The following is a 24,400-nucleotide window of genomic DNA, read 5'->3' on the forward strand; positions in this document are numbered from 1 at the left end:
TTATAACTGCTGAATGGGCTTATATTTATCTTTTCATTCTCTCATACAAGTATATATTCAGCCTCCAGTGTTTGTAATGGAGATTCGATTTAGACACATTTTTTACTAGTCTGAATTATAAACATCTACAGAAAAACTGTATCCTGAGACCAAATTTAATTCAGGAAGTCAATCATTAAGTAATACATTTTCTAAACTATGTATCTCACATCAGATTTGGTCTGCTTTTTTGACATTTAACACATTACCAACAAAACCTACGGAATGTTCCAGATGCCTTCTATCTAGATGCTGGCCCCTTCCAGAAAGCTCTATTACATACAAAGCTGTGAATAGAATTAAACCAGAGTTCCCATTTTGATTTTTTTAATCACTCTACCCACACGGGTTTTCTTGTGTTAATACATTCTAAAAAGGAAAAGGAAAAAAATATTAATTCATATTTTCATTTTTTAAGGCTGAATGAAAACCAAACCAATGCCTATCAGACTGATTAAACACCTTTCTATAGACTAAGCAGTTTCATTTTAATCCTCTCAGAGATTTGATCCAGGAAAATTACTAACAACAGTAACAATAATAATAATAACAAAAACAAAATACTTACAGCCAACCATCATCATGGCCACCGAAAACATCTTCTCCACATCAGTGGTAGGAGCTATGTTTCCAAATCCTATGGTTGTAAGGCTTGTCATGGTAAAGTAGAGAGAGGACACGTAGAGTGAGTCCTTGCTGGGTCCTCCTTCCCATATCCCTGCACTGGTATTGTATCGATACGGAGTCCCGATGCTCAAGGCCAGCTGGTAGAGCCAACTGTCTATTTGGATAGTGTTTGTGACTTCGTCAATGACCTCGTAGTCTCCGATGCTATACCATATGCAGGCCAGCCAGTGGGCAACCAGTCCAAACACACATACCAGGAGCACAAGGACTGCTGCTCCGTACTCCAAGTAATGGTCCAGTTTCCTAGCAACACGGCCCAGTCGTAAGAGACGCACCACTTTCAAAGAACTAAAGAGACTGCTGATTCCCTGAATAAAAGAAAGAAAAAAACAACATGACACTTTCAGAAAAGAAATGGAAGCAACAGTGCAATGGCTCACCTTCATGAACTTGATCATCTATTTACATGCTAAGAGCATAATCATAACATATCTCTGACTTTAAGTAAACAAAAGAGTCAAAATGATAAAGAAATTTTTTTAATGCAGATTCTTTCTCATTCAAAAGTAAGATATTTGTGAATTATTATATAAAACCATTTTCCATTAGCTAGGGAAGACAATTTATTTTCATAAATAGAATATAAATAGCACAGATAAGAACTGAATAAAATCAAGTAAGAAAACTGCTAAAATACAATACACAGAGTATAAAAATAGGGGTGATGAATTCTGACCTTTTATTTCTTCTTCCTATAAAATGTCTCTACTCTAGAGGCTTTCTCCTTATATCTTATTTTATAATAGCTATAAACAGCAAGAACTTCTGAAAAAGAGAGCTCAATCTCACTGGTAAGCAGACAGGAAATACCTCTGTGCATGTGGAGAGAATGAGCAAATATCTTTGTTGGTCCCACATGTCATGATAAGCACTAAATTTGTCCAACCAAGCAACCGCTTGCTGTCAAGTCAATTCCAATTCTTGGTGACCCCATGCGCATCAGAGTAGAATTGTGCTCCTCAGGGCTTTCAATGTCTGATTTTTTGGAAGTAGATCACCAGGTCATACTTTCAAGGTGTCTCTGGGTGGACTCAAACCTCCAACATTTTGGTTAGCAGTCAAGCATGTTAAACATTTGCACCACTAATAAATTTGAAGAGCACTGAAAAAGTGAAATGAGCTGAACTCAAAATATGTACATAACCTACAAAAGCCTACCATTCTTTGGCAATAATTATAAAAAAAAGAATATCAAGAGCGAACAACAGCAAGAAAATTCGTATTTTGTTGAGAAGCTTAAAATACCAAATAAACTATTATCCAAATGAAAATAGCATAGACTTTCTTAAATCAAAGAAGGTCCCATAGTTAATAGGCTACCTGGCAAAGCAGGATAAACGCGTTTGTGACGCAGCGATAGGTGTAAAATCGGCAGGGAGGAAAGAAGAGTGATGGAGGAAGCGTCTCATCTGATCATCACCTGCAAGTCTCATTTGGGTGAAAGCAGAGGACTCTATCAAGCCCATGACTTCATTACTGTTAGCTTTACCTCCCAGAGGGTAGACAAGGAGTCCAGCATAACTTACTCTGAGCCCAATTCTGACCCACACAGAAGAATTGGTAGGTGAAGTAGAAAGATGTGCCACTCATAAGAACCTAATTATCGCATCATAAATTTCTCTATAGCTAAGGCGAAGAAGGCTAATAATGCATTTGGCTTGTTCTACTATGTTTTATATTTTTGTATATGCTTGAATTTTTTCATAATAAAAATTTAAAAGAGAGAGAACAAAGAGAAGTCAAAACAAGAGACCCCGGGGCCCCAAAGGAAGTGAAAGGGTAGCTGGATCAGTCCTGGCAGTTTTCTGTCTGGACCCTGGTTTCCTTGAAGCCTGGCTCTAGTTCAGTTCAACTCTCAAGTTCTGTGGCATATATGCAGCTTTAAGATAAATTCTCATTTCACTTGAACACACTTTAGGACACATTAAAATGATGAAATTAGTAAAATTCAGAAGAATTGGCATAATTCAGGGACCTGAGATGCTGAAAGGTAAGAGTATTCAAGAATGTTTGGAAGCCCTCAAAAATAGAACTGTGTAATCATGAACAAGAAAAACAAAAAGAAGCATTTATTGAGTACTTCTATATGCCAGGCTCTGAGTCGGGCCCTGAAGACGTTAAGATACATATGCCTTGTTTCTGCTAAAGAAGCCCAAAATCAAAATTCATGAAAAACTCAAACAGGTAAATTTAAAAATAAAAAGTGTTGTTGTACATGTAGTTCTCTAGTTACCTCAAATTTCTAAAGGAACTGCAGGACTTCTGGTTAAATATTGCAGAGAAAGGTCATTTCTACCAAAACAATTAAAAAACAAAGAAAGAAAAACAGAGAGGAAATTTTCATTCTCATTCAAACTAAAAAACAGCCTTGACTCCAAACTAGAACGTAAAGAACTGGGGCCTACTAGAATTAGGTCGAACTGATAGGAAGACTCATTCCCCTAATCTCCAGTATAGGCACCTAAAGGAGGTGGGCTACCCTGAGCATCTGCTCACGAGTCCATTTATTCTCAAAACATATTTTCCATAGCTATTCTAACACTAACAAAATATTACAAATTATTTTGTAAGCATTATAAACTCTCCCTGCCATGGGTTTTATAACACCAATTTCTCCTGGTTTTTAACCAACTCCCCAACTGACATTTCTTTCAAAATCATTTTCTAGGGCTACCCTTCTCCATGCTTCCATTATGGGTTAGAATTCTCATCATGACTGGTTGATCTGATGCATATCCATTTTTCAACCATCTTCTACATATAGATGATTCATAGCCCACTTCTCAGCACAAAACTCTCTCTTGAGTTCCCAATGTGTAATCTAAATGCCTGCTGTACATTTCCATTGAAATGTCTCATAGGTGTCCAAAAGCTAATAGGTTCCAAAGGAAATCCTTCACTTCCTCCATATCAGTTCTCCATCTCCTACTGGAGTGAATGGTACTACCATCCATCCAGTCACTCAGACCTGGGGCTGAGGCTCAACTCCTCCCTTTTCCCACCACATCCATCCTGTTATCAAGTCCTGAGCATTCCACTACCCAAAATGCCTTCATAAGTGCTCAAAATACATATTACTTAATAAATCTCTCAAAAAATTCTTCTTTTCTATTCCCATGGCCATGTCTTAGAATCAGTTTCTGTGTTTGTTTTTTCTCACTTGTATTACAGGAATAGCCTCTCCATGAGCCACCTTATTTTCACTACTTTTAATTCACACATCATACTATACAGGTGACCATGGTATTTTTTAAACGCCCATCTATCTAATCATGTCATGATCTTATCTAAAACCCCTTAATGTTTGCTCATAACCTATCGGATTAAATATTAACTCCCTATTAACTATTAGATGCAAAGCACTTTAGGACCTAGAACCTGCCTACCTTGACGGTATCTCTCCCATCAATCCCTTTGTATTCCTGCCATGCTATTTGCAGTTCCCAAGAGGAGCATCAATATAAACAAATAACTAAAAACTATACCAAATTAGGAAATGTTGAACTAGAAAAAAGGGAGACTGGGACAGGAGATGAAAACTGTCTTCAAATAACACAATGCATGGATGAGGGCTGAGCTCATTCTGTATAATCCTAATGCAGGTAACCTGGATCAATGGTTGGAGATACGGGGATAGAAAGATGCAAGAAAGATTTCAATAGGCCCGTATCATACACTTCCACAAAGTAAATCAACAGGAAAACTACATCATTTATCACTGCTTGGAAAAGACAGACAAGGTAATAATAATATTGACAACTTACTACGTGCAAGTACTGTTTTAAATGTTTTCTAGGCACTCTCTACATGACTGAATGAAAGAGATTAAACATCTATAACATAGGGAATTCATTCTCTCAAAACGTAAAGGCTGATTAAAAATTTTCTCTTTTAGATCAATGAGTTTTCACTTTCTGATTGTGTCTTGCTATGATTCTCCTTATGTAAAATAATTAAGCCACCATTTTAAGCAGAAAAATATTTATTCCATATTTCTAAGTTTTCAGTTATGAAAAGAAATAGCAAAGTTACTTTAGAAAGAGGATAATATGTTTGCTTTGGTTATTAAACAAGGCTACAGATAAATGGATAACTGTATGAAAAAGTTCAGATTACATAAAAGTAAACAGAATGAAGTTATGCTATCATTTATAACCCAGAGATATCAAAGGTATTATTCTTGGAAATCTACAAAACAACACCAAACATTAATCTGGAAAAGCAAATGGGCAAAAATATCAAAGTATTTTGAAAGAGAAGAGCAACAAGGGGAGCTAACTTTACCAGATATAAAAATATACGATAAAACAATAATAATTAAAACAGTTTGGTATTAGCACACAAAACAAAGTCTAGAGACAAACTCAATTACATATAAGGGTTTTGTCTATAATAAAGTAGCTATCACCAAATTGTGATACAATAAAGTCTTCCTAAATAGCATTTAGTACTTTTCAACTTGCCACTCCCTGCCTTTGACACTCCACCCCAACCCACCTTAAAAAGTTGTAACCTAGAAATATCAAAGGTATTATTCTTGGAAATTGACAAAATTAAAATATCCCCATTAGCTTCTGTGGCAATAGAAATCCACCACTGGATTTGCTTCTGCACATATGATCAGCTCCTTCTTTACTTCCATTGGCTCCTTTCTGGATTTCCAGTCCCTAGTTGGTCCCTAAGAGTCCATCTTCAGAGCTCTTCTTCTTATGCATACTCTCCCCTTCTAGATTATCACAACCATAGCTTTGATTCTTGATTCATTGCCAATGAATGGATCCCAAAGTAGTACCAGTCATGCCTTTTTATGTGTCTGTTTGCCATCCTCATTTGGGCATCCTCCTGAATATAAAATCTGAAGTGTCTCAAAAGGAACTCTTTATTCAGTACCCAATCAGATTCCAGATTGAGTCAAGTTTCACCATACTCTGTCTCCCAGGCATTTATCCATCCCTTTTCTACCTGCTTTGCCTAGTTCCAGCTCTGATACTTATTTGTATCCCTGTGGTAGTAGTTGTAAAAATAACAAAAGTAATAATAACAAGGACTCACATTTGCCTAGAGCAGGGAATGCAAACACTTGGTACGTGAATCACAACTCTACACCCTCACCCATGGCATGCATCTTAATTAGTATGGCACCCTCTGCAGCCAAGCCAGATGTGAGCTCGAATCCTCCTCAAGACATGCTTTAAAGAAACCACTAGCAATCGACGGAATCAGGCACGAAAAATGAAATGTTTGCCATCCCGGGTAGAATTTTACAGATTATATGGCAGTATCACATAGACCATTGTTTTTTCCCAACTCATTTTAGCTACAAAATTCTTTATTAACATAATGTCTCTCTTTGATGCCCATTGTGTAAAACAGATGAAAGTCTGGCTGTTCTGGTGGAACAAGGGATAGGATGTGAGCCCTTATTTCACCTAGCCACAGCAGTGACCCACAATAGGGGTGTGTGGAGGACCTAGAACTCTGTATACTCTGAAATTGTCTATCATGGACCAACTCATTTCAGCCTCACAATAGCAGGATTCCTATGCCCATTGTTGAGATGAGGACATGGACTCTCAGACAGGTTAAATGACTTAGCCAAATTCCCAATCTAGCAAGTGGTGGAAGTGTCACTCAGACCTAGTCCTTCAGATTCTTGGTGCATTTCCCATGACAACCAACTGTTGTGCAATCCATCCTATATAATTACTGCAGTATTAATATTAACTAATATTAGTGCATTAATACCGCAATATTAATCATCCTAAAAGATAGCGCTGAGCATGTCCTCCAGGGGCTTCTGATGAACATTAATTCAAACACATTCTCTTCCCAGGTCTTCAAAGTCCACAATCCCATCTCTGTCTACACCGCCTGGTCACTTCCCACTATACCTCTGCATAGCAACAGTACTCTGGCCAGACCAAACTTCTTTTTGCTCCCAAACATAAACCAAGTTTCACCTTGAATTTGGTACTGGTCTTCCCTTCATTTACTCACCAAATCAGAAACTGTTACTCAAAATGAATTATACATAAATTAGTAATTTTGCTTTATTTGAAAAGTTTTTGAATGATCTCAATCACCATTACTTTGTATCAAAGAGAGTTTAATGCAATCATTATAATCAAAACTCAAGAAAAAAATGTCTTGACTTTAAAATGCTGTGGACTACTTAAGACTTGAAACAACCTATAGGTCTATCTCTAACACAATGGATAAATTATAGTTTATTTAGTCAGTGGAATACTATAAAAAAATAAAAATGAACAGACTAGAAATTATACACAATAACAGGAATTAATCTAAAAAACAGCTTGTTGAGCAAAAGAAGCCACACACAGAGTATACACTGCATGGTTCCATTTATTAAAAGTTCAAAAATAAGCGGAACGACTCCAAGGGGTTAAAAGTCAGGATAGTAGCCCCCTTTCTTGCAGGAGGGGTGGTGACTATGAAGGGCAAGAGCGGACTTTTAGGGTTCTGGTAATATTCTGTTTCCTGATCTGGCTATTTATTACTAGGTATGTTTACTCTGTGAAAGTTCATATTGCTGTGTACTTAAGTATGTTATACTTAAACATCAAAAAAAAAAAAAAAAAGGAAAACACTGCTATGTTCTTTGGTTAACACTTCACCACAGTGCATATTTTATATTAATGAATTTTTCCTCATCATATAACTTTCGGGGGGAAAAAGTCAGATTCAACACTGTATATAAAACGAGAAATTTTCCTGGATCTTATGACTCACCCTTATAACCTTTAGATTGGACCACAAATTGCATTGTTGGAAATTTTAATTTTACCCACGTAATAATACTGGATCCTTTCATATAATACTGGTCTTCAAAAAATGCCTTCCTTCTATACTTCTCTACTTTTTTTTTGAATAGTTCCTTGATTTTATATTTTCCACCAATCTTACCTGTTCATTCATTTTCTGCTTCATTTCAATCTTCACTTTAATCCTCTGTGCCCTACTCTGTACTCCAGTGGCTTTCTGCCTCTATCCCAACCTCTGAGCTCTTAATACGCAAAGAGCTGGGGTTCCATAGGTGGAAGAGAATACCAAACATATCTACTGCATAATAGAACACAGCAGGGTTAATGGAGAACTTTCAGTCAATCAGCCTTCCACTTTTCTAGCCAATTTACTTACTTGACAAGCCCCTCAGGCCACAAAAGCATAAGGAACAATTTCCCTGAGACAGCTCAGTGTTATTAGCTCTTCAGGTTATTTTTATGGATTCCCACTTTAAAGAGATGTGGGATGTTATCCGCATAAAAATAATATCTTGCAATGATGGAATCATTTAAAATACAAATCAGTTCTCTCAGTTGATTATCACTAATGATAGTAAGTAGATTACATATAGAAGTCTCATTTAAACAAGATAGATTATCTCAAATAGGTAAGATATGGCTATGTAAAATAAAATTTAATATATAATTGTTAGGTATTATCTACCTTTGTATTGGGAAATGTGTGGCCATTTTGCTTTGCATGGATTCATGTCAATATATTTTCCATGAGAACAGAGAATTCAAAGTTATTACTTCACATCTCTCCTAAATATTTCTCAAATCCAACCTTACCTAAAATCTTTCCATCACCCTAGGTAACCACAATATCCATGTGGATGACCCATCCAGTAACCTCTTCAGCTGCAATGACCTTTTCCATTTCTTCTCAGACACCCACTCCCATGGTTATATCCTAAAACTTCTACAGTTCTGAAATCTCTAATTGAACCATCCTGCTATCTAATCATATCCTCTTTTCCATCCAGTGCAAGGGTACCCACTGCAATAGTACTTCAATCTTACTGATGCCTCCAGTCATTGATGAAACTACTTTTTCCCAATATATTACCCTCTCCATTCTCCACTTCCTTCCACGTCCGTGTAGGTTCTGAGCCCCATAATTTCAATAAGACCAACACCCTGTATTCCTTAGTATCTCTGTCTCTTCATCATACGCTTTATCAAATCCTAGCTTAATCATCAGCTATCTTCATGCCTGTACCTAAGAGACTAAGAATTGCTCAACAAAGTCACACCATAGAGCAAAATAGATCCACATAAATTCACAATTACCAATCTCAAATCAGTGGTCAACTATCAAGTAATTTTACTATTTTTCTTAAGAATTTACCAACTCACTACATTTCAAACTATCTTTGCTCAAAACCAACCACCCCTCCTCAACTACAACCTTCCAATAGACATTCAAACATCTCATATCCCTGCCATTAAAAATAATAATATCTTCTTCTCCACCCCAGACTCCAAATGTTGCCCATCCTTCTCTTCTAATATCTATGCAAATGTAAGCATAAAGCATCTGATTAAGCAAATTAGAAACCAAGAAATACCTTTGTGGCCCCTCTTTCTCACATCCCCAATATCCAATTTATCTTAATTGCCTATTGATTTTAACTCCTAAATATCTCTCAAATGTGTCCATTTCTCTCCATCTACACTGCCACTACCTTAGACTATGTTATTGGAATCCCTCCTGGACTTATACGAGTTACAAGTATCAAAGCTTTAATTTGACCCAATCCAATCTGATCTGAACACTATATAAGAGTTATCTTTCTAAGATCGCTCCTAGTTTAAAATCATATGATAGAAGCCAGGGTTCTAAAATCTGTTTTGGCTTACATGCATTTGCATAGTTTGGCCCCTGCTTTCCACTCTAGACTCATCCTCCACCACTCTCCTGCTCACTCTCCAGCATACTTCCTTTGAATGTGCCATGTTCCCTTGAACACCTGCTATTCTTTCTACACAAAAGTTCTACAATACTTCCTTGCCCTGGCTGGCTCTATTTACACTTCATATCTCAGCTGAGTCATCACTTTCTCAGGAAACATTCCCTCTCCAGTCTAACAGGTTCTTTCATTATAATCTCAAAGGACCATGTACTTTCCCTTCATGACATTTGTCTCTTTGTGATTGGACACTCATATCAAGTTTTTTCTCATTCTTTTATGCCTAGCACACTCTATAGTACTCCTTGGCTTGTGGTGGGCACTTAAGTATTTACCGAAAGAATAAGTAAATTAAATAAGAAACAAGTTAATTGATCAATAAATCTCTCATGCCAATTTCTGACTCCTCCAGCACTAATATGATAATCAATAATTAATAGTTATTTAATCTTCATGGTGGTTAAGAGCTTGACTGCTAACCAAGAGATCGGCAGTTTGAATCCACCAGCTGATCCTTGGAAACCCTATAGGGCAGTTCTACTCTGTCCTATAGGGTTGCTATGAGTCGGAATCAACTTGACATCAATGGGTTTGGTTTGGTTTTGTGGGGTAGCACTACATCAGGCAATTTGATAAAAACCACAAAACAATAAAAAGCTCTATTTCATAAACATTGCATCCTTATTCTAAATGGATTTTATACATGAATGACTTTTTGTAGAGCACAATTTAAAGACTTAAAGTAAATTGCCAACTAACTTTGTTATCTGAATCTCTAACCCAGGTAACAAATTTTATTACCTCCTTCCTATTCAGAACTCACTTTTTCAACTCATGCTACCAGAATTCCATGGGGAAATAATCTCAATTACTCCATGCATTAGTTAGTATGCTTTAGTAGAGGGTTTGAATTGAAATAACTTGCATATGATACCTACTTTAGCCAATTTATATTCTTATTAAAACACAGTGAAACAGACGGATGGATGGATGGATGGATAGATGGTATAGATATGTTAGTGAGATACAGACAGATAGGTAGGTAGGTAGGTAGGTAAGTAGGTAGAAATTAGGCATCTATTTTCAGGAATATCTATAACATACTAACTTTTTAAATGTTTCTTGTTGTGGAAAAGACTTCTCTTTAATAATATCCATTGGCTCCACAGTGAATATAAAGCCTGACCAAAAAAAACTAAATACCCATTGCCATCGAGTCAATTCCGGCTCATAGCAACCCTACAGGATAGAGTAGAACTGCCCCATAGGGTTTCTAAGGAGCAGCTGGTGCAGTCAAACTGCCAACCTTTTGGTTAGCAGCTGAGCTCTTAATCATTACACCACCAGGGCTCCCTGACTAAAATAAGCACCCTTAAAAGAGGTACATTGCCTAAAGTCCTGATTTTTTTTTTAAACATAATGATATATGTACCAAAACCAAAACCCATTGCTGTCGAGTCGATTCCAACTCATAGCAACCCTATAGGACAGAGTAGAACTGCCCTATAGACTTTCCAAGGAGCGCCTTGTAGATTAGAACTGCCAGCCTTTTGGTTAGCAGTCATAGCTCTTAACCACTACGCCACCAAGGTTTCCAATATATGTACAGATCAAACCAAATCTCAAGATCATTTAAATCCTTCAATAACTTCCTGCTGCTTTTAGAATACAGTTCAAACTCCTTAACACAACCTGCCCCTGCCTACCTCTCCAGTGTCACCTGTGCGTCTCTTTCCTCTGCTCTCTGCACTCTGGCTGTAGAGGACTTCTTTCCATTCTTTAAAAATGCTATAGTCCATCTCACCTGGAGGTCTCTAAACATGTTGTTTAAAACACTGTCCTCACCCCACCACCTCCTTCTGCCTGGTTAATCCCTACTCTGCTTTCAGGTCTGGGTTTCAATGTCATCTCTTCTGAGAGACATCCTCTAACTATCCCCACCCTCAAGTAGATTAAGGCCCTTGGTTTTATAGTATTAAGAATTGGTCCAAGAAATGCTGAAGGAAGGAAGTAGTAGGCAATGAGAGTTGAAACAGAGAAAGGCTGAAGTGGCCATGATGGGCCACATAGTAGTTGAAGTTATGAAAATATAGGGATGGAAGTCAAGTGATAAAGAAAAAAAAGAGAGTAAAGAATTCAGTCAGGAATTCATACTTCAGTCAGGAATTCAGCGGAGAAAGAGAGAAAAGCACATACACAGGACTAAGTGAGATATACTAATGGTGGAATACTCAAGTAAAGATCCATAAACTCTGGAAAAATAGCTAGAAAAGCAGAGTGAACAGCCACGTCCTCCAAAATCATTTTCTAAAAATGTCACGTTTCCAATAATGTTAAAGATAATCTGTGACATTATGGCTGTTAAGACTATAATAAAAAGATGTTGGAGGAAGCAATGTGAAAGCAAGAGTGTGAGACTTGTAAAAGAGTAGCTGCTTTTTCGTGTGCTTTTCCCTCTCTTTTCCCACCCTTTGGCCCAGCATCCACTTATAGGCAGGCTCAGCTCTCTAACATTAGAATGTACCTGTGCTTTGAGCCAAATTCCCCAGAGCTACCTTCATCCAGGACCACATAATGTGTGGTCCATATTCTAAGCCCTAAGGTTCCATTATTACTTTTCCTATGTTCCTAAAAATATCCATCCCTTATATTAAAATCTCATCACTTGAGGTAAGTTGAGTCTCTTCTGTTTAAAATGAAAAAATAAAAATCCTACCCCCTAACAGCCACTTGCTTTCCTACATAGCTCAACTTCTGATATTATTTCATCATCTATCCTACTGTCCTGTATGTAGAGTACATATATATATATTTTTATGCATGTCTATTATCTGCTTCCCCCCAATGGAATACAAACTCCATGAAAGTAAGGGAGGATTTGTGTGCTTGCTCACTGCTAGATCCCCAATACTTCAATACTTAGAATAAAAAATTAACTCAATAAATATTTGTTGAGTGAATGGATTCATGAAATCAGCTAGGTCATTCTTACATTTAAAGGATGACTTTGAGAGAAAAATGAATCCTTCTCGTGACATCCTGTGTATTTCTGCATGTACCACCACACCTCAAAGTCAACTTAAATATATAGCACGTTAATCATCTTAAAGAGTAGAAATACAACAATTAAGCTAATCGTTAACCCTAATAGGCTTTTGCACATGGAGATAGTATTTCCTAAAAACAATTACTTTCTTTGCCAGTATAGCTGAAATTGTTAATAGAGGTGCCATTATCAAATTTATAGTTAGATATCGATATTGAACACAAGAAGTAGAATTGGTTCTAAAATTCTTGCAAGACGATATCTGAATTAAAAATTCAGCTAGTCTACCCGTTGCCGTGGAGTCACTTCCAACTCATAGAGACCCTGTCGGACAGACTCGAACTGCCCTTGGGGTTTCCAAGGAGCAGCTGGTGGATTTGAACTATCAACCTTTTGGTTAGCAGCCAAGCTCTTAACCACTGTGCCACCAGGGCTCCTTGGGTTGTCTAGGAATTTGTAATTATGAAAAAATAATTGTTGCACAGGCTACTGTGATCCAGGCCTCTTTGCTTACTATAACCAAGACAACCTCAACATTCGTAAAAACTCAAACAAAAACTTGGTGGGTATGATCATTCATAATTCAGTGCAATCCAGTGTATACGTGTGAATATAATTGATAATGGCTGATTTTGATGACAGAATGACTTAAACAAGGCACAATGAAAACCAGCATTTTTGGAAGAATACACACCAGGGAAAAGTTTGTGTTTATATCTGCAATGCCAACCAACTACTATAAATATTCAGACTCACAAGACTACCACAGGCCTCACTTGGAACCAGTCCACACAGAAAGATATAGAGCCACTACTTCCCAGTAGGGCAACATCAATCATCCTCTTCCATGGAAGTAGCCGTGATACCAATCTGTATAGCCATGCAGCAGCCCACAGGAGCTATTCCCTTTGGCACACCAGAGAACAACTCAGAAGTGAGAAAATGAAAGAGCTGTCAGGTTCTAGCGCCATCTAGACTTAAAAGCTTTAAGAACTGAAATCATCTAACCCCACAATCATCCTGGACACTGAAAACCAAAACCACATCAGACTGTCTACATTAGCACAACTTTGTGCTATTCCTGTCTTCATTAGCATGAATTTATTTTTCCAGGAGACTCCTGCCCAGGTAAATGGTTTGATTGTTCATTTTAGTAACTTCTCAAAGACCCATCAACTCTTCAGTGAAAAGCATCAAGACAGTTTCTGCTCTAAATTCTTTGAAACCCTTGCCTCAAAATCTTCAGTTTGCTGTTTCCACCAAACCTCAACTATTGTATCATGATTCTTGATCCTTACCCAGTCCTAACCAATCTGCCTCCTCTAACTCTGTCCCCCATTTTGAGAGACTCTTCTGAAATTAAATTATAATTCTCAATAAATTCTGACCTTTTCTTCCCCATTCTGAGGCACTGCAAAAGTTTTGCCAGGTGGTGTTCTCCCTTCCCATAACAAGCAATAAAATCAACTCAGCCTTATCTTATCAACATGTTGTGTTGATAATGTTTGGGGAGCCAGCTTTTGACAGCCCCCTGCTCCACATAAGCCAATACCTGAGTAGCAATATCATAGACATAACGTTTAGCGTCCCACAAGGGGTATGCTCAGGGAACATCATTAAGGGAACCCCTAAGCTAGGACGTCCTCATCGGATATTCATAGTTCATTAAAACTTCCTCGGAGTTTAGGGTTCTTTTTTAATATAAATTATGTTGTCTAGAAACATAGTTGCCTTATTCCCTTCATCAGCTCACAGGAGAACAGAAGGAGACAGTTAACCAAAGGTCAAATTTTCATACAGAAGGGGAAAGGGTTTTGTTAACCCTTTACCCATTATGTCTTATAAACAACACTTCCTAAAGATGATCAACTCCAATGTACAGATAAACATGTTCCTAGTGAGTTAGTTTGTGCTCTCTGAATGCAGAAATAAAATCATGGAATAAAATCAAGTAATAAAAAGGTCACATAGGGCAGGGATGGAAATTTAGAACTTCCTCCAAAGAAAAGTGATGAAATAATGTCCTTTCAAGCATGGGGATAACTGCCATGTGCTGACCTCCAATCTTTCAGTTAGCAGCTGAGCATATTAACCATTTGCACTGCCCAAAGACTCCCCCTCACCCTGATCCCTCTGTTATTCACATCCCTAAGCATGTCTGGAAAGTTGACAGAGCAGCTCATCTGACTGCAAGACTGTTTGTATGAGAGAATAAAATACATCTATGCAAGTGTCATGGATTGAGTTGTGTCCCCCAAAAATATGTGCCGATTCGGTTAGGCCATGATTCCCAGTATTGTGTGGTTGTCCTCCATTTTGTGATTGTAATTTTATGTTAAAGAGGATTAGGGTGGGATTGTAACGCCCTTACTAAAGTCACATCCCTGACCCAATGTAAAGGGAGTTTCCCGGGGGTGTGGCGTGCATCACCTTTTATCTTACAAGAGATAAAAGGAAAGGGAAGTAAGCAGAGAATTGGGGAACCTCATACCACGAAGAAAGCAGCACCGGGAGCAGAGCATGTCCTTTGGACCCGGGGTTCCTGCAAGGAGAAGCTCCTAGTCCAGGGGAAGGTTGATGACAAGGACCTTCCTCCGGAGCTGACAGAGAGAGAAAGCCTTCCCCTGGAGCTGACGCCCTGAATTTGGACTTCTAGCCTACTAGACTGTGAGAAAATAAATTTTTCTTTGTTAAAGCCATCCACTTGTGGTATTTCTGTTATAGCAGCACTAGATGACTAAGACAGCAAGTATTTATGATTAGTTTAGGAAAAGCTTCTTTTTTTAATCTTTAAAAATTTTTACATAGATTACAATATTCTTTAACCTTCTTTGCCTCTATATCAGAATCATTCCCTAATTCTTAATAATAGGGAGATTGATCTTAAGCGAAGATCGGTACAGCTTAAAATTTCTTTCCATGTAAGCAATAAAATCAAATTAACAAACCTCATGGCTTGTCCTCATTGCTTCTTACCTCCTATCCTTCCAGAGCTGCTTCCTTCAGTTAGACAGACTGCTTTGTTTCAGTGAAAAATCCATGCAAAAGAATATGTTCCTGGAACATCATCATTTTCTTCTATATGAGAAGTATATTTATATTTAAATCTGTGTATTACCAAACCTCGATAACATTCTCTACACCAATTCCCACCTGAAATAGAATTTATAAGCTCAGACCATGGAGGCAAGTTCCAGTTTGGAACCTGAGGCTTAGTTTTATCCAACCCCCATTATCCAAGCCCTTTGCATATCCCCTCCCTCACCCTTAACCAGTTGACCAGTTGCTGTTGAGTAGATTCTGACCCATGATGACTCCATGTGCATCAGAGTACAACTGTGCTCCATAGGGTTGTACTAGATTGCCAGGCCTTTCTTCCAAGATACCTCTGAGTAGACTCAAACCTCTAATCTTTCAGTTAGCAGCTGAGCATGTTCATCGTTTGCATCACCCAGACACTCCCCTTTACCCTTATCCCCCTTTATTCATACCCTTGTATAATTTATGAGTAAATTTTTTCTCAAGTAGAAGATATGTGCCTTTCAGTTCAGTGACTGTGTCTTGTTCATCATTATAATCATTAGTCCGCAATGTTTTGCACTCACAACGGGAGATTTGAGCTTGGAGACCTAAAGCTTAAGGTAATCCCTAAGCATGTCTGGAAAGCTAGCAGGGCAGGTGATCTGACTGGAAGGTTGGTTGTATGACAGAATAAGACTATTCATGGAAAGGAACTTATGAGAGGAGAGATGAGTCTAGCAGTCAAAGGACAATGCCCTATTGTCTATGAGATTAGAAGTTCAGGAGAACAGCTAAGGTTGTGCCACAAACATTGACCTTGGTCCTGTCTTTCCCATTATTAAAAAGAAGCTAGTACATTAGGGAAATATGACAAGTGTCAATGCCTCATTGGCTTCAACAGATATATTTATAGCAAAGCAATTATGTCTCAGGTATTGCAGTGGATAATACAAATCTCTGATGAGTTAAAAAGGCAGTAGAAAGTCAGGGTCTCTGGGGAAGCACAGGATCTTGCCTTTGATTTTTCCAGAAACACGCACAGTGCCCAGCCTTTAGTCAATTTTCTAACAGACTCTGTTGGATTTGAATTCTTAACTTGAAGTATAAGTAAAGAATATCATCTAGGGTCTCCCAAACACCTTCCCCTAAGACCCTACAAGTGTAGGTATACCATTAATCCAGTCCTCAATAAAAATACAAATGATTTAAATAACAAATGTTGGAGAGGTTACAGGGAGATTGGAATTCTCATGCACTGCTGGTGGGAATGTAAAATGGTACAACCACTATGGAAAATGATATGGTGTCTCCTTAAAAAGCTGTAAATAGAAATATCATATGATCCAGCCATTCCTTTCCTAGGAATATATCCTAGAGAAATAAGAGCCATCACACGAATAGACATATGTACACTCAAGTTCACTGCAGCATTATTCACAATAGCAAAAAGATGGAAACAAACTAACTGCCCATCAATAGATGAATGGATAAACAAACTATGGTACATACACACAATGGAATACTGTGCAATTCTTTAGAATAATGATGAACCCGAGAAACATCTCACAACATGGATGAATATGGAGGGAATTATGCTGAGTGAAATAAGTCAATCACAAAAGGACAAATATTGTATGAGACCACTATTATAAAAACCCAATAAAAGGTTTAAACACAGAAAAAACAATCTTTGATGGTTGTGAGGGAGGGAAGCAGTGGGGAGGGGAAATTACTAACTAGATAGTAGACTAGTGGTAACTTTGGTGAAGGGAAAGACAACACACGATATAGGGGAAGTCAGCAGAACTTGACCAACACAGTAACAGAAGCTTCCTAGACACATCCAAACAACTTGAGGGACCAAGTTACTAGGGCTGAGGACTATGGTCTTAGGGGACATCTAGGTCAACTGGCATAACACAGTTCATAAAGAAAATGTCCTGGAGGTGGGGCCAAGATGGCAGAGTAGTCAGATGCTTCCTGTGGTCCCTCTTACAACAAAGACCCAAAAACACAAGTGAGTCGATTATATATGACAATCTAGGGGCCCTGAACATCAAAGGCAAAGTTGAGGAATCAGACTGAATGGCAGGGGGAGGGAGAGATGGTTCGGAAGCAGCAAGGAGCTGCCAGACCTGACCCAGTGGGAGCCGGTGCCCTTCAAGCCAGATCAGCTCGTGTGAGTGGTGAGGCAAGCAGTGGTGCTCGGGAGGTGTTTTCCACATCAGGAGACACCTAATGGCAGAATGTCTACTCGAGCATCCAGAACCAGTGAAAAGCAGTGCTCAGCTGGCAAAAGATAAGCAATTGTGTCTCACCTACCACACAGATCAAAAACACCCCCTTTGGGAAAAACCTCTCTCCCATTTATCTCCCCTGTCCCTGCTCTGCACCAGGTCCCAGGCCAGCATCAGCAATTGCCGAGTTCCATGGGCCAAGTCACCTGAAACATTCTCCCAGCCTTGAAGAGGGAATAAATTAACAAAGAGGGAAAAAATAATCTGCCAGCTCCCCAAAGCCAGGAACTCAGCGTAGGCACTGCTCCTTTGCTAGGCAGAAGCATAAGGGGTCCACAGACGCTGAATGCCTTTCACCCCTGCATAGACCTGTGTGGGCCCATTTCAACAGCGTATACCCTCATTACCACAGTAAAAAGGGTATATACTGGAAGTATAACTTCAACGGTTTCAGCTATATGGTGAAGTGGCAGCTTTGTGATATTTGATACTGCTCTGTCCATTAAGCAGGGTCCTCACCTACCCACATGAGGGGCCTTAGCACTGGCGGCTCCAACCAGGCCACCTAGGTATCCATAACAGGGGTCCAAAAATAAGTGGTCCCCCACAGTCCTTACACCAACAGCATTGGAATCTCATAGTCCAGCTGCAAAATCTACCCACATACACGCTCTAGGGAACAGGGACACGCTTTCCTATCAGACACTCAGGGGCAGTCATCAGCCCCCTGCCTTGTTCAGCATGTGACCCCTTACTGCTGCCAGATACCTGTGCCTACACCAATCACCCATGCCTGTCTAGGACTGTAGGTGATAGCCTGCACCATGCACTTCATGACTGACTACTTGGACACCTGAGCTGAATTCATACAAGAAAAGTAAACAGACTCCTGGGCTCACATACCTAGTAACAGCTCTAACCACCTGATGACAGGACGTTGAAGCTTCAACGGCACCAATAATCAAACTAGCTCACATAAGCAGCCTACTTTGGCATATCAAAACAAAACAAAACAAGAAGCTAGGACACAGTAAGCAAACATAAAATACATAAATATAATAATTTATTGATGGCTCAGAGACTACAGTCAATACCAAATCACATAAAAAGGCAGAACATGATGGCTTCAGTAAGATCCCAAAATAAAGAATGAAGAAATTTTCAGGAGGAAGAGAATTTCTTGGAATTACCGGAGGAAGAATACAAAAGATAAATATATAAAACTCTTCAAGAGATCAGGAAGGAGATTAGTCAAAATTCAGAATAAGCCAAGGAACATACAGACAAAGAAATAGAGGATCTTAAGAAGGTTATTCAAGAGCATAATGACAAATTTAATAAGCTGCAAGAATCCATAGACAGACAGCAATCAGAAATCCAAAAGATTAACAATAAATTTTCAGAATTAGATAACTCAATAGAAAGTCATAGAGGCAGAATTGAGGCAATAGAAGACAGAATTAGTGAGATTGAAGATAAAGCACTTGATATCAACTTATTTGAGGAAAAATCTGATAAAAGAATTTTAAAAAAAGAAGAAACTCTAATAATTATGTGGTACTCTATCAAGAGGAATAACCTACGAGTGATTTGAGTACCAGAACAGGGAGTGATAACAGAAAATATAGAGAGAATTGTTGAAGATTTATCGACAGAAAGCTTCCCAGATATTATGAAAGATAAGAAGATATCTATCCAAGATGCTCATCGAACCCCACATAAGGTAGATCCCAAAAGAAACTCACCAAAACATATTATAATCAAACTTGCCAAACCAAAGATAAAGAGAATTTTAAGAGAGGCTAGGGATAAACAAACAGTCATCTACAAAAGAGAGTCAATAAGACTAAGTTCAGACTACTCAGCAGAAATCGTACAGGCGAGAAGGCAATGGGATGATATATATAAAGCTTTGGAGGAAAAAAATTGCCAGGAAGAATTACATTTCAAGCAACAATGTCTCTAAAATATGATGGCGAAATTAGGGCACTTCCAGATAAATAGAAGTTTAAGGAATTTGCAAAAACCAAACCAAAATTACAAGAAATACTAAAGAGAGACCTCCGGTTAGAAAATCAATAACATCAGATAACAACCTAAGACTAGAACACAGGACAGAGCAACCAGATATCAACCAAGATAGGGAAGTCACAAAAAAAAAATCAAAGCTAAAACACTGAAAATAGGGAAACAGAAATGTCAATATGTAAAAGATGACAACATTAAAACAAAACAGAGGGACTAAATAATGTAGTCATAGATCTTTCATATGGAGAGGAAGTCAAGGCAATGTAAAGAAGTAAAAAACTGGTATAAACTTAGAAAAATAGGGGTAAATATTAAGGTAACCACAAAGGAAACTAACAATGCTACACATTAAAATAAAAAGACTAAGCAAATACAAAATCAACAACAATGAAAAAGATGAAAAGAAAATACATCAAGAAAAACAACTCAGCACAGAAAATAAAATGGAACAAATAAACTGTCAACAAAAAAATACATCAAAATGACAACACTAAACTCATACCTATCAATAATTAGGCTGAATTTAAATGGATTAAATGCACCAATAAAGAGACAGAGAGTGGCAGAAGGGATAAAAAATATAATCCGTCTATATGCTGCCTACAAGAGACACACCTTAGACTTAAAGACACAAACAAACTAAAACTCAAAGGAGAGAAAAAAACTATATTAAGCAAACAACACTCAAAAAACAGCAGGAGTGGCAATATTGATTGCTGACAAAATAGACTTTAAAGTAAAATCCACCACAAAGGATAAGGAAAGACACTATATAATGATTAAGGGGTCAATACACCAGGAAGACATAAGTATAATAAATATTTATGCACTCAATGACAGGACTCTAAAATACATAAAACAAACTCTAACAGCATTGAAAAGAGAGATAGATAGCTCCACAATAATAGTAGGAGACTTCAGCACACCACTTTCGGTGAAGGACAGAACATCCAGAAAGACGCTCAATAAAGATATGGAAGATGCAAATGCCACAATAAACCAACTTGATCTCATTGACATATACTGAACACTCCAACCAACAGCAGCGAAGTTTCTTTTCCAATGCACATGGAACAGTCTCCAGAATAGACCACGTATTAGGCCATAAAGCAAGCCTTAACAGAATCCAAAGCATCAAAATATTACAAAGCATCTTTTCTGACCATTAAGCCATAAAAGTAGAAATCAACAACAGAAAAGCAAGGAAAAAAAATCAAACACATGGAAACTGAACAACACTTTGATGAAATAAAGAAATTCATAGAATCAAATGAGAATGAAAACACATCCTACCAGAACCTTTGGGACACAGCAAAAGCAGTGCTCAGAGGTCACTATATAGCAACAAACACACAAATCCAAAAAGAAAGGGACATAACCAAAACATTAACCCTACAACTGGAACAAGTAGAAAGAGAGCAGCAAAAGAAGCCCTCGGGCACCAGAAGAAAGGAAATCATAAGAGTTATAGCAGAATTAAATTAAATAGAGAATAGAAAAACAACTGAAAGAGTTAACAAGACCAAAACTGGTTCTTTGAAAAGATCAACAAAATTGATAAACCATTGGCCAAACTGACAAAAGAAACATAGGAGAGGAAGCAAATAACTCACATGAGAAATGAGATGGGTGATATCACAACAGATGCAATTGATATTAAAAGAATCATAACAGAATACTATGAAAAATAGTACTCTAACAAATTTGAAAACCTAGAGGAAATGGACAAATTTCTAGAAACTCACTACCTACGTAAACTAACACAAACAGAGGTAGAACAACTAAATAAACATATGACAAAAGAAGAGATTGAAAAGGTAATTTAAAAAAATCCCAACAAAAAAAAAGGCCCTGTCCCGGATGGCTTCACTGAAGAATGATACAAACTTTCAGAGAAGAATTAACACCACTACTACTAAAGGTATTTCAGAGCATAGAAAAGGATGGAATTCTCCCAAACCCATTCTATGAAGCCAGCATAACCTTGATACCAAAACCAGGTAAAGACACCACAAAAAAAGAAAATTACAGACTAATAACCCTCATGAACATTGATGCAAAAATCCTCAACAAAATTCTAGCCAATAGAATTCAGCAACATATCAAAAAAATAATTCACCCTGATCCAGTGGGATTTATATCAGATATGCAGGGATGGTTCAACATTAGAAAAACAATCAATGTAATCCATCACATTAATAAAACTAAAGACAAGAACCACATGATCTTATCAATCGATGCAGAAAAGGCATTTGACAAAGTCCAAAACCCATTCATGATAAAAATTCTCAGCAAAATAGGAATAGAAAGGAAACTCCTCAATATAATTAAGGGCATTTATACAAAGCCAACAGCCAACATCATCCTAAATGGAGAGTCTGAAAGCATTCCCTTTGAGAACGGGAACCAGAAAAGGATACACTTTATCACCACTCTTATTCAACATTGTTCTGGAGGTCCTAGCCAGAGCAGTTATGCCAGAAAAAGAAATAAAGGGCATCCAGACTGGTAAGGAAGAAGTCAAAGTATATCTGTTTGCAGATGATATGATCTTATACACAGAAAACCACAAAGAATCCACAAGAAAACTACTGGAACTAACAGAAGATTTCAGCAAAGTATCAAGATACAAGATAAACATCCAAAAATTAGCTGCGTTCCTCTACTCCAACAAAGACAACTTCCAAGAGGAAATCACCAAATCAATACCATTTACAATAGCCCCCAAGAAGATAAAATACTTAGCAATAAATCTAACCAGAGACGTAAAAGATCTATACGATGAAAACTACAAGACACTACTGCAAGAAACCAAAAGAGACCTGCATAATTGGAAAAACATAACTTGCTCATGGATAGGAGGACTCAACATTGTGAAAACGTCAATTCTACCCAAAGCGATTTACAGATACAATGCAATCCCAATCCAAATTCCAACAGCATTTTTTAACGAGATGGAGAAGCAAATCACGAACTTCATATGTTAAGGGAAGAGGCCCCGAATACACAAAGCTTTACTCAAGAAGAAGAACAAAGTGGGGGGCCTTACACTACCTGATTTTAGGACCTATTATACTGCCACAGTAGTCAAAATAGCCTGGTACTGGTACAACAACAGATACATAGACCAATGGAACAGAATTGAGAATCCAGACGTAAATGCATTCACCTATGAGCAGCTGATATTTGACAAAGGCCCAAAGTCCGTTAACTGGGGAAAAGACAGTCTCTTTAACAAACGATGCTGGCATAACTGGATATTCATCTGCAAAAAACTGAAACAAGACCCATACCTCACACCATGCACAAAAATTAACTCAAAATAGATCAAAGACCTAAATATAAAATTGAAAATGATAAAGACATTGGAAGAAAAAATAGGGACAATGCTAGGAAGCCTAATACATGGCGTAAACAGAATACAAACCTTAAGTAATAATGCACAAACACCAGAAGACAAACTAGATAACCGGGAGCTCCTAAAAATCAAATACTTAAGGCTCATCAAAAGACTTCACCAAAAGAGTAAAAAGACAACCTACACACTGGGAAAAAATTTTTGGCTATGACAAATCCCATCAGCATCTAATCTCTAAAATCTACAAGATACTGCAAAACTTCAACAACAAAAAGACAAATGACCCATTTAAAAAATGGGCAAAGGATACGAACAAGCACTTGGCCAAAGAAGACATTCAGGTAGCTAACAGACACAAGAGGAAATGCTCACAATCATTAGCCATTAGAGAAATGCAAATCAAAACTACAATGAGACACCATCTCACCCCAACAAGGCTAGCATTCATTCAAAAAACACAAAATAATAAATGTTGGAGAGGTTGTGGACAGACTGAAACACTTATACACTGTTGGTGGGAATTTAAAATGGTACAACCACTTTGGAAATCGATTTGGCGCTTCCTTAAAAAGCTAGGAATAGAAGTACCATATGATCCAGCAATCCCACTCCTTGGAATATAGCCTAGAGAAATAAGAGCCGTCATACGAATAGATACTTACACACCCATGTTCATTGCAGCACTGTTCATGATAGCAAAAAGATGAAAACAACCTAGGTGCCCATCAACGGACAAATGGATAAACAAATTATGGTATATTCACACTGGAATACTACGCAACGATAAAGAACTATGATGAATCCGTGAAACATCTTATAACATGGAGGAATCTGGAAGGCATTATGCTGAGTGAATTTAGTCGGTTGCAAAAGGACAAATATTGTATAAGACAACTATTATAAGAACTCCAGAAAAGGTTTAAACACAGAAGAAAACATTCTTTGATGGTTACCAGTGTGAGGAGGGATGGAGAGTGGTATTCACTAGCTAGATAGCAGACAAGAATTATCTTAGGTAAAGGGAAGGACAACACACACTACAGGGGAAGTTGGCATAACTGGACTAAACTAAAGCTAAGAAGTTTCCTAAATACAGTGAAACACTTCCGGGGACAGAGTAGCAGGGGTGGGGGTTTGGGGACCATGCTTTCAGGGGACATCTAGGTCAACTGGCGTAACAAAGTTTATTAAGAAAATGTTCTGCATTCCACTTTGGTGAGTGGTGTCTGGGGTCTTAAAAGCTAGGGAGCAGCCATCTAAGATGCATC

The 24,400-nt window shown here is 37.9% G+C and overlaps 1 protein-coding gene across 2 annotated transcripts in view; it reads right to left on the reverse strand.

Moving 5' to 3' along the window:
• Positions 1 to 24,400, reverse strand: part of KCNH5 (potassium voltage-gated channel subfamily H member 5) — a 351,487-nt gene that overhangs the window by 245,477 nt on the left and 81,610 nt on the right. For both annotated transcript variants that reach the window (XM_004370933.2, XM_004370932.1), the window contains exon 7: positions 608 to 1,034. In XM_004370933.2, the coding sequence (XP_004370990.1) occupies positions 608 to 1,034 (427 nt within the window). The remainder of the gene's footprint in view (positions 1 to 607; positions 1,035 to 24,400) is intronic.

The sequence above is a fragment of the Trichechus manatus genome, unplaced genomic scaffold (genome assembly GCF_000243295.1).
Source record: "Trichechus manatus latirostris isolate Lorelei unplaced genomic scaffold, TriManLat1.0 scaffold00010, whole genome shotgun sequence".
In the NCBI taxonomy this organism is placed as follows: Eukaryota; Metazoa; Chordata; class Mammalia; order Sirenia; family Trichechidae; genus Trichechus; species Trichechus manatus.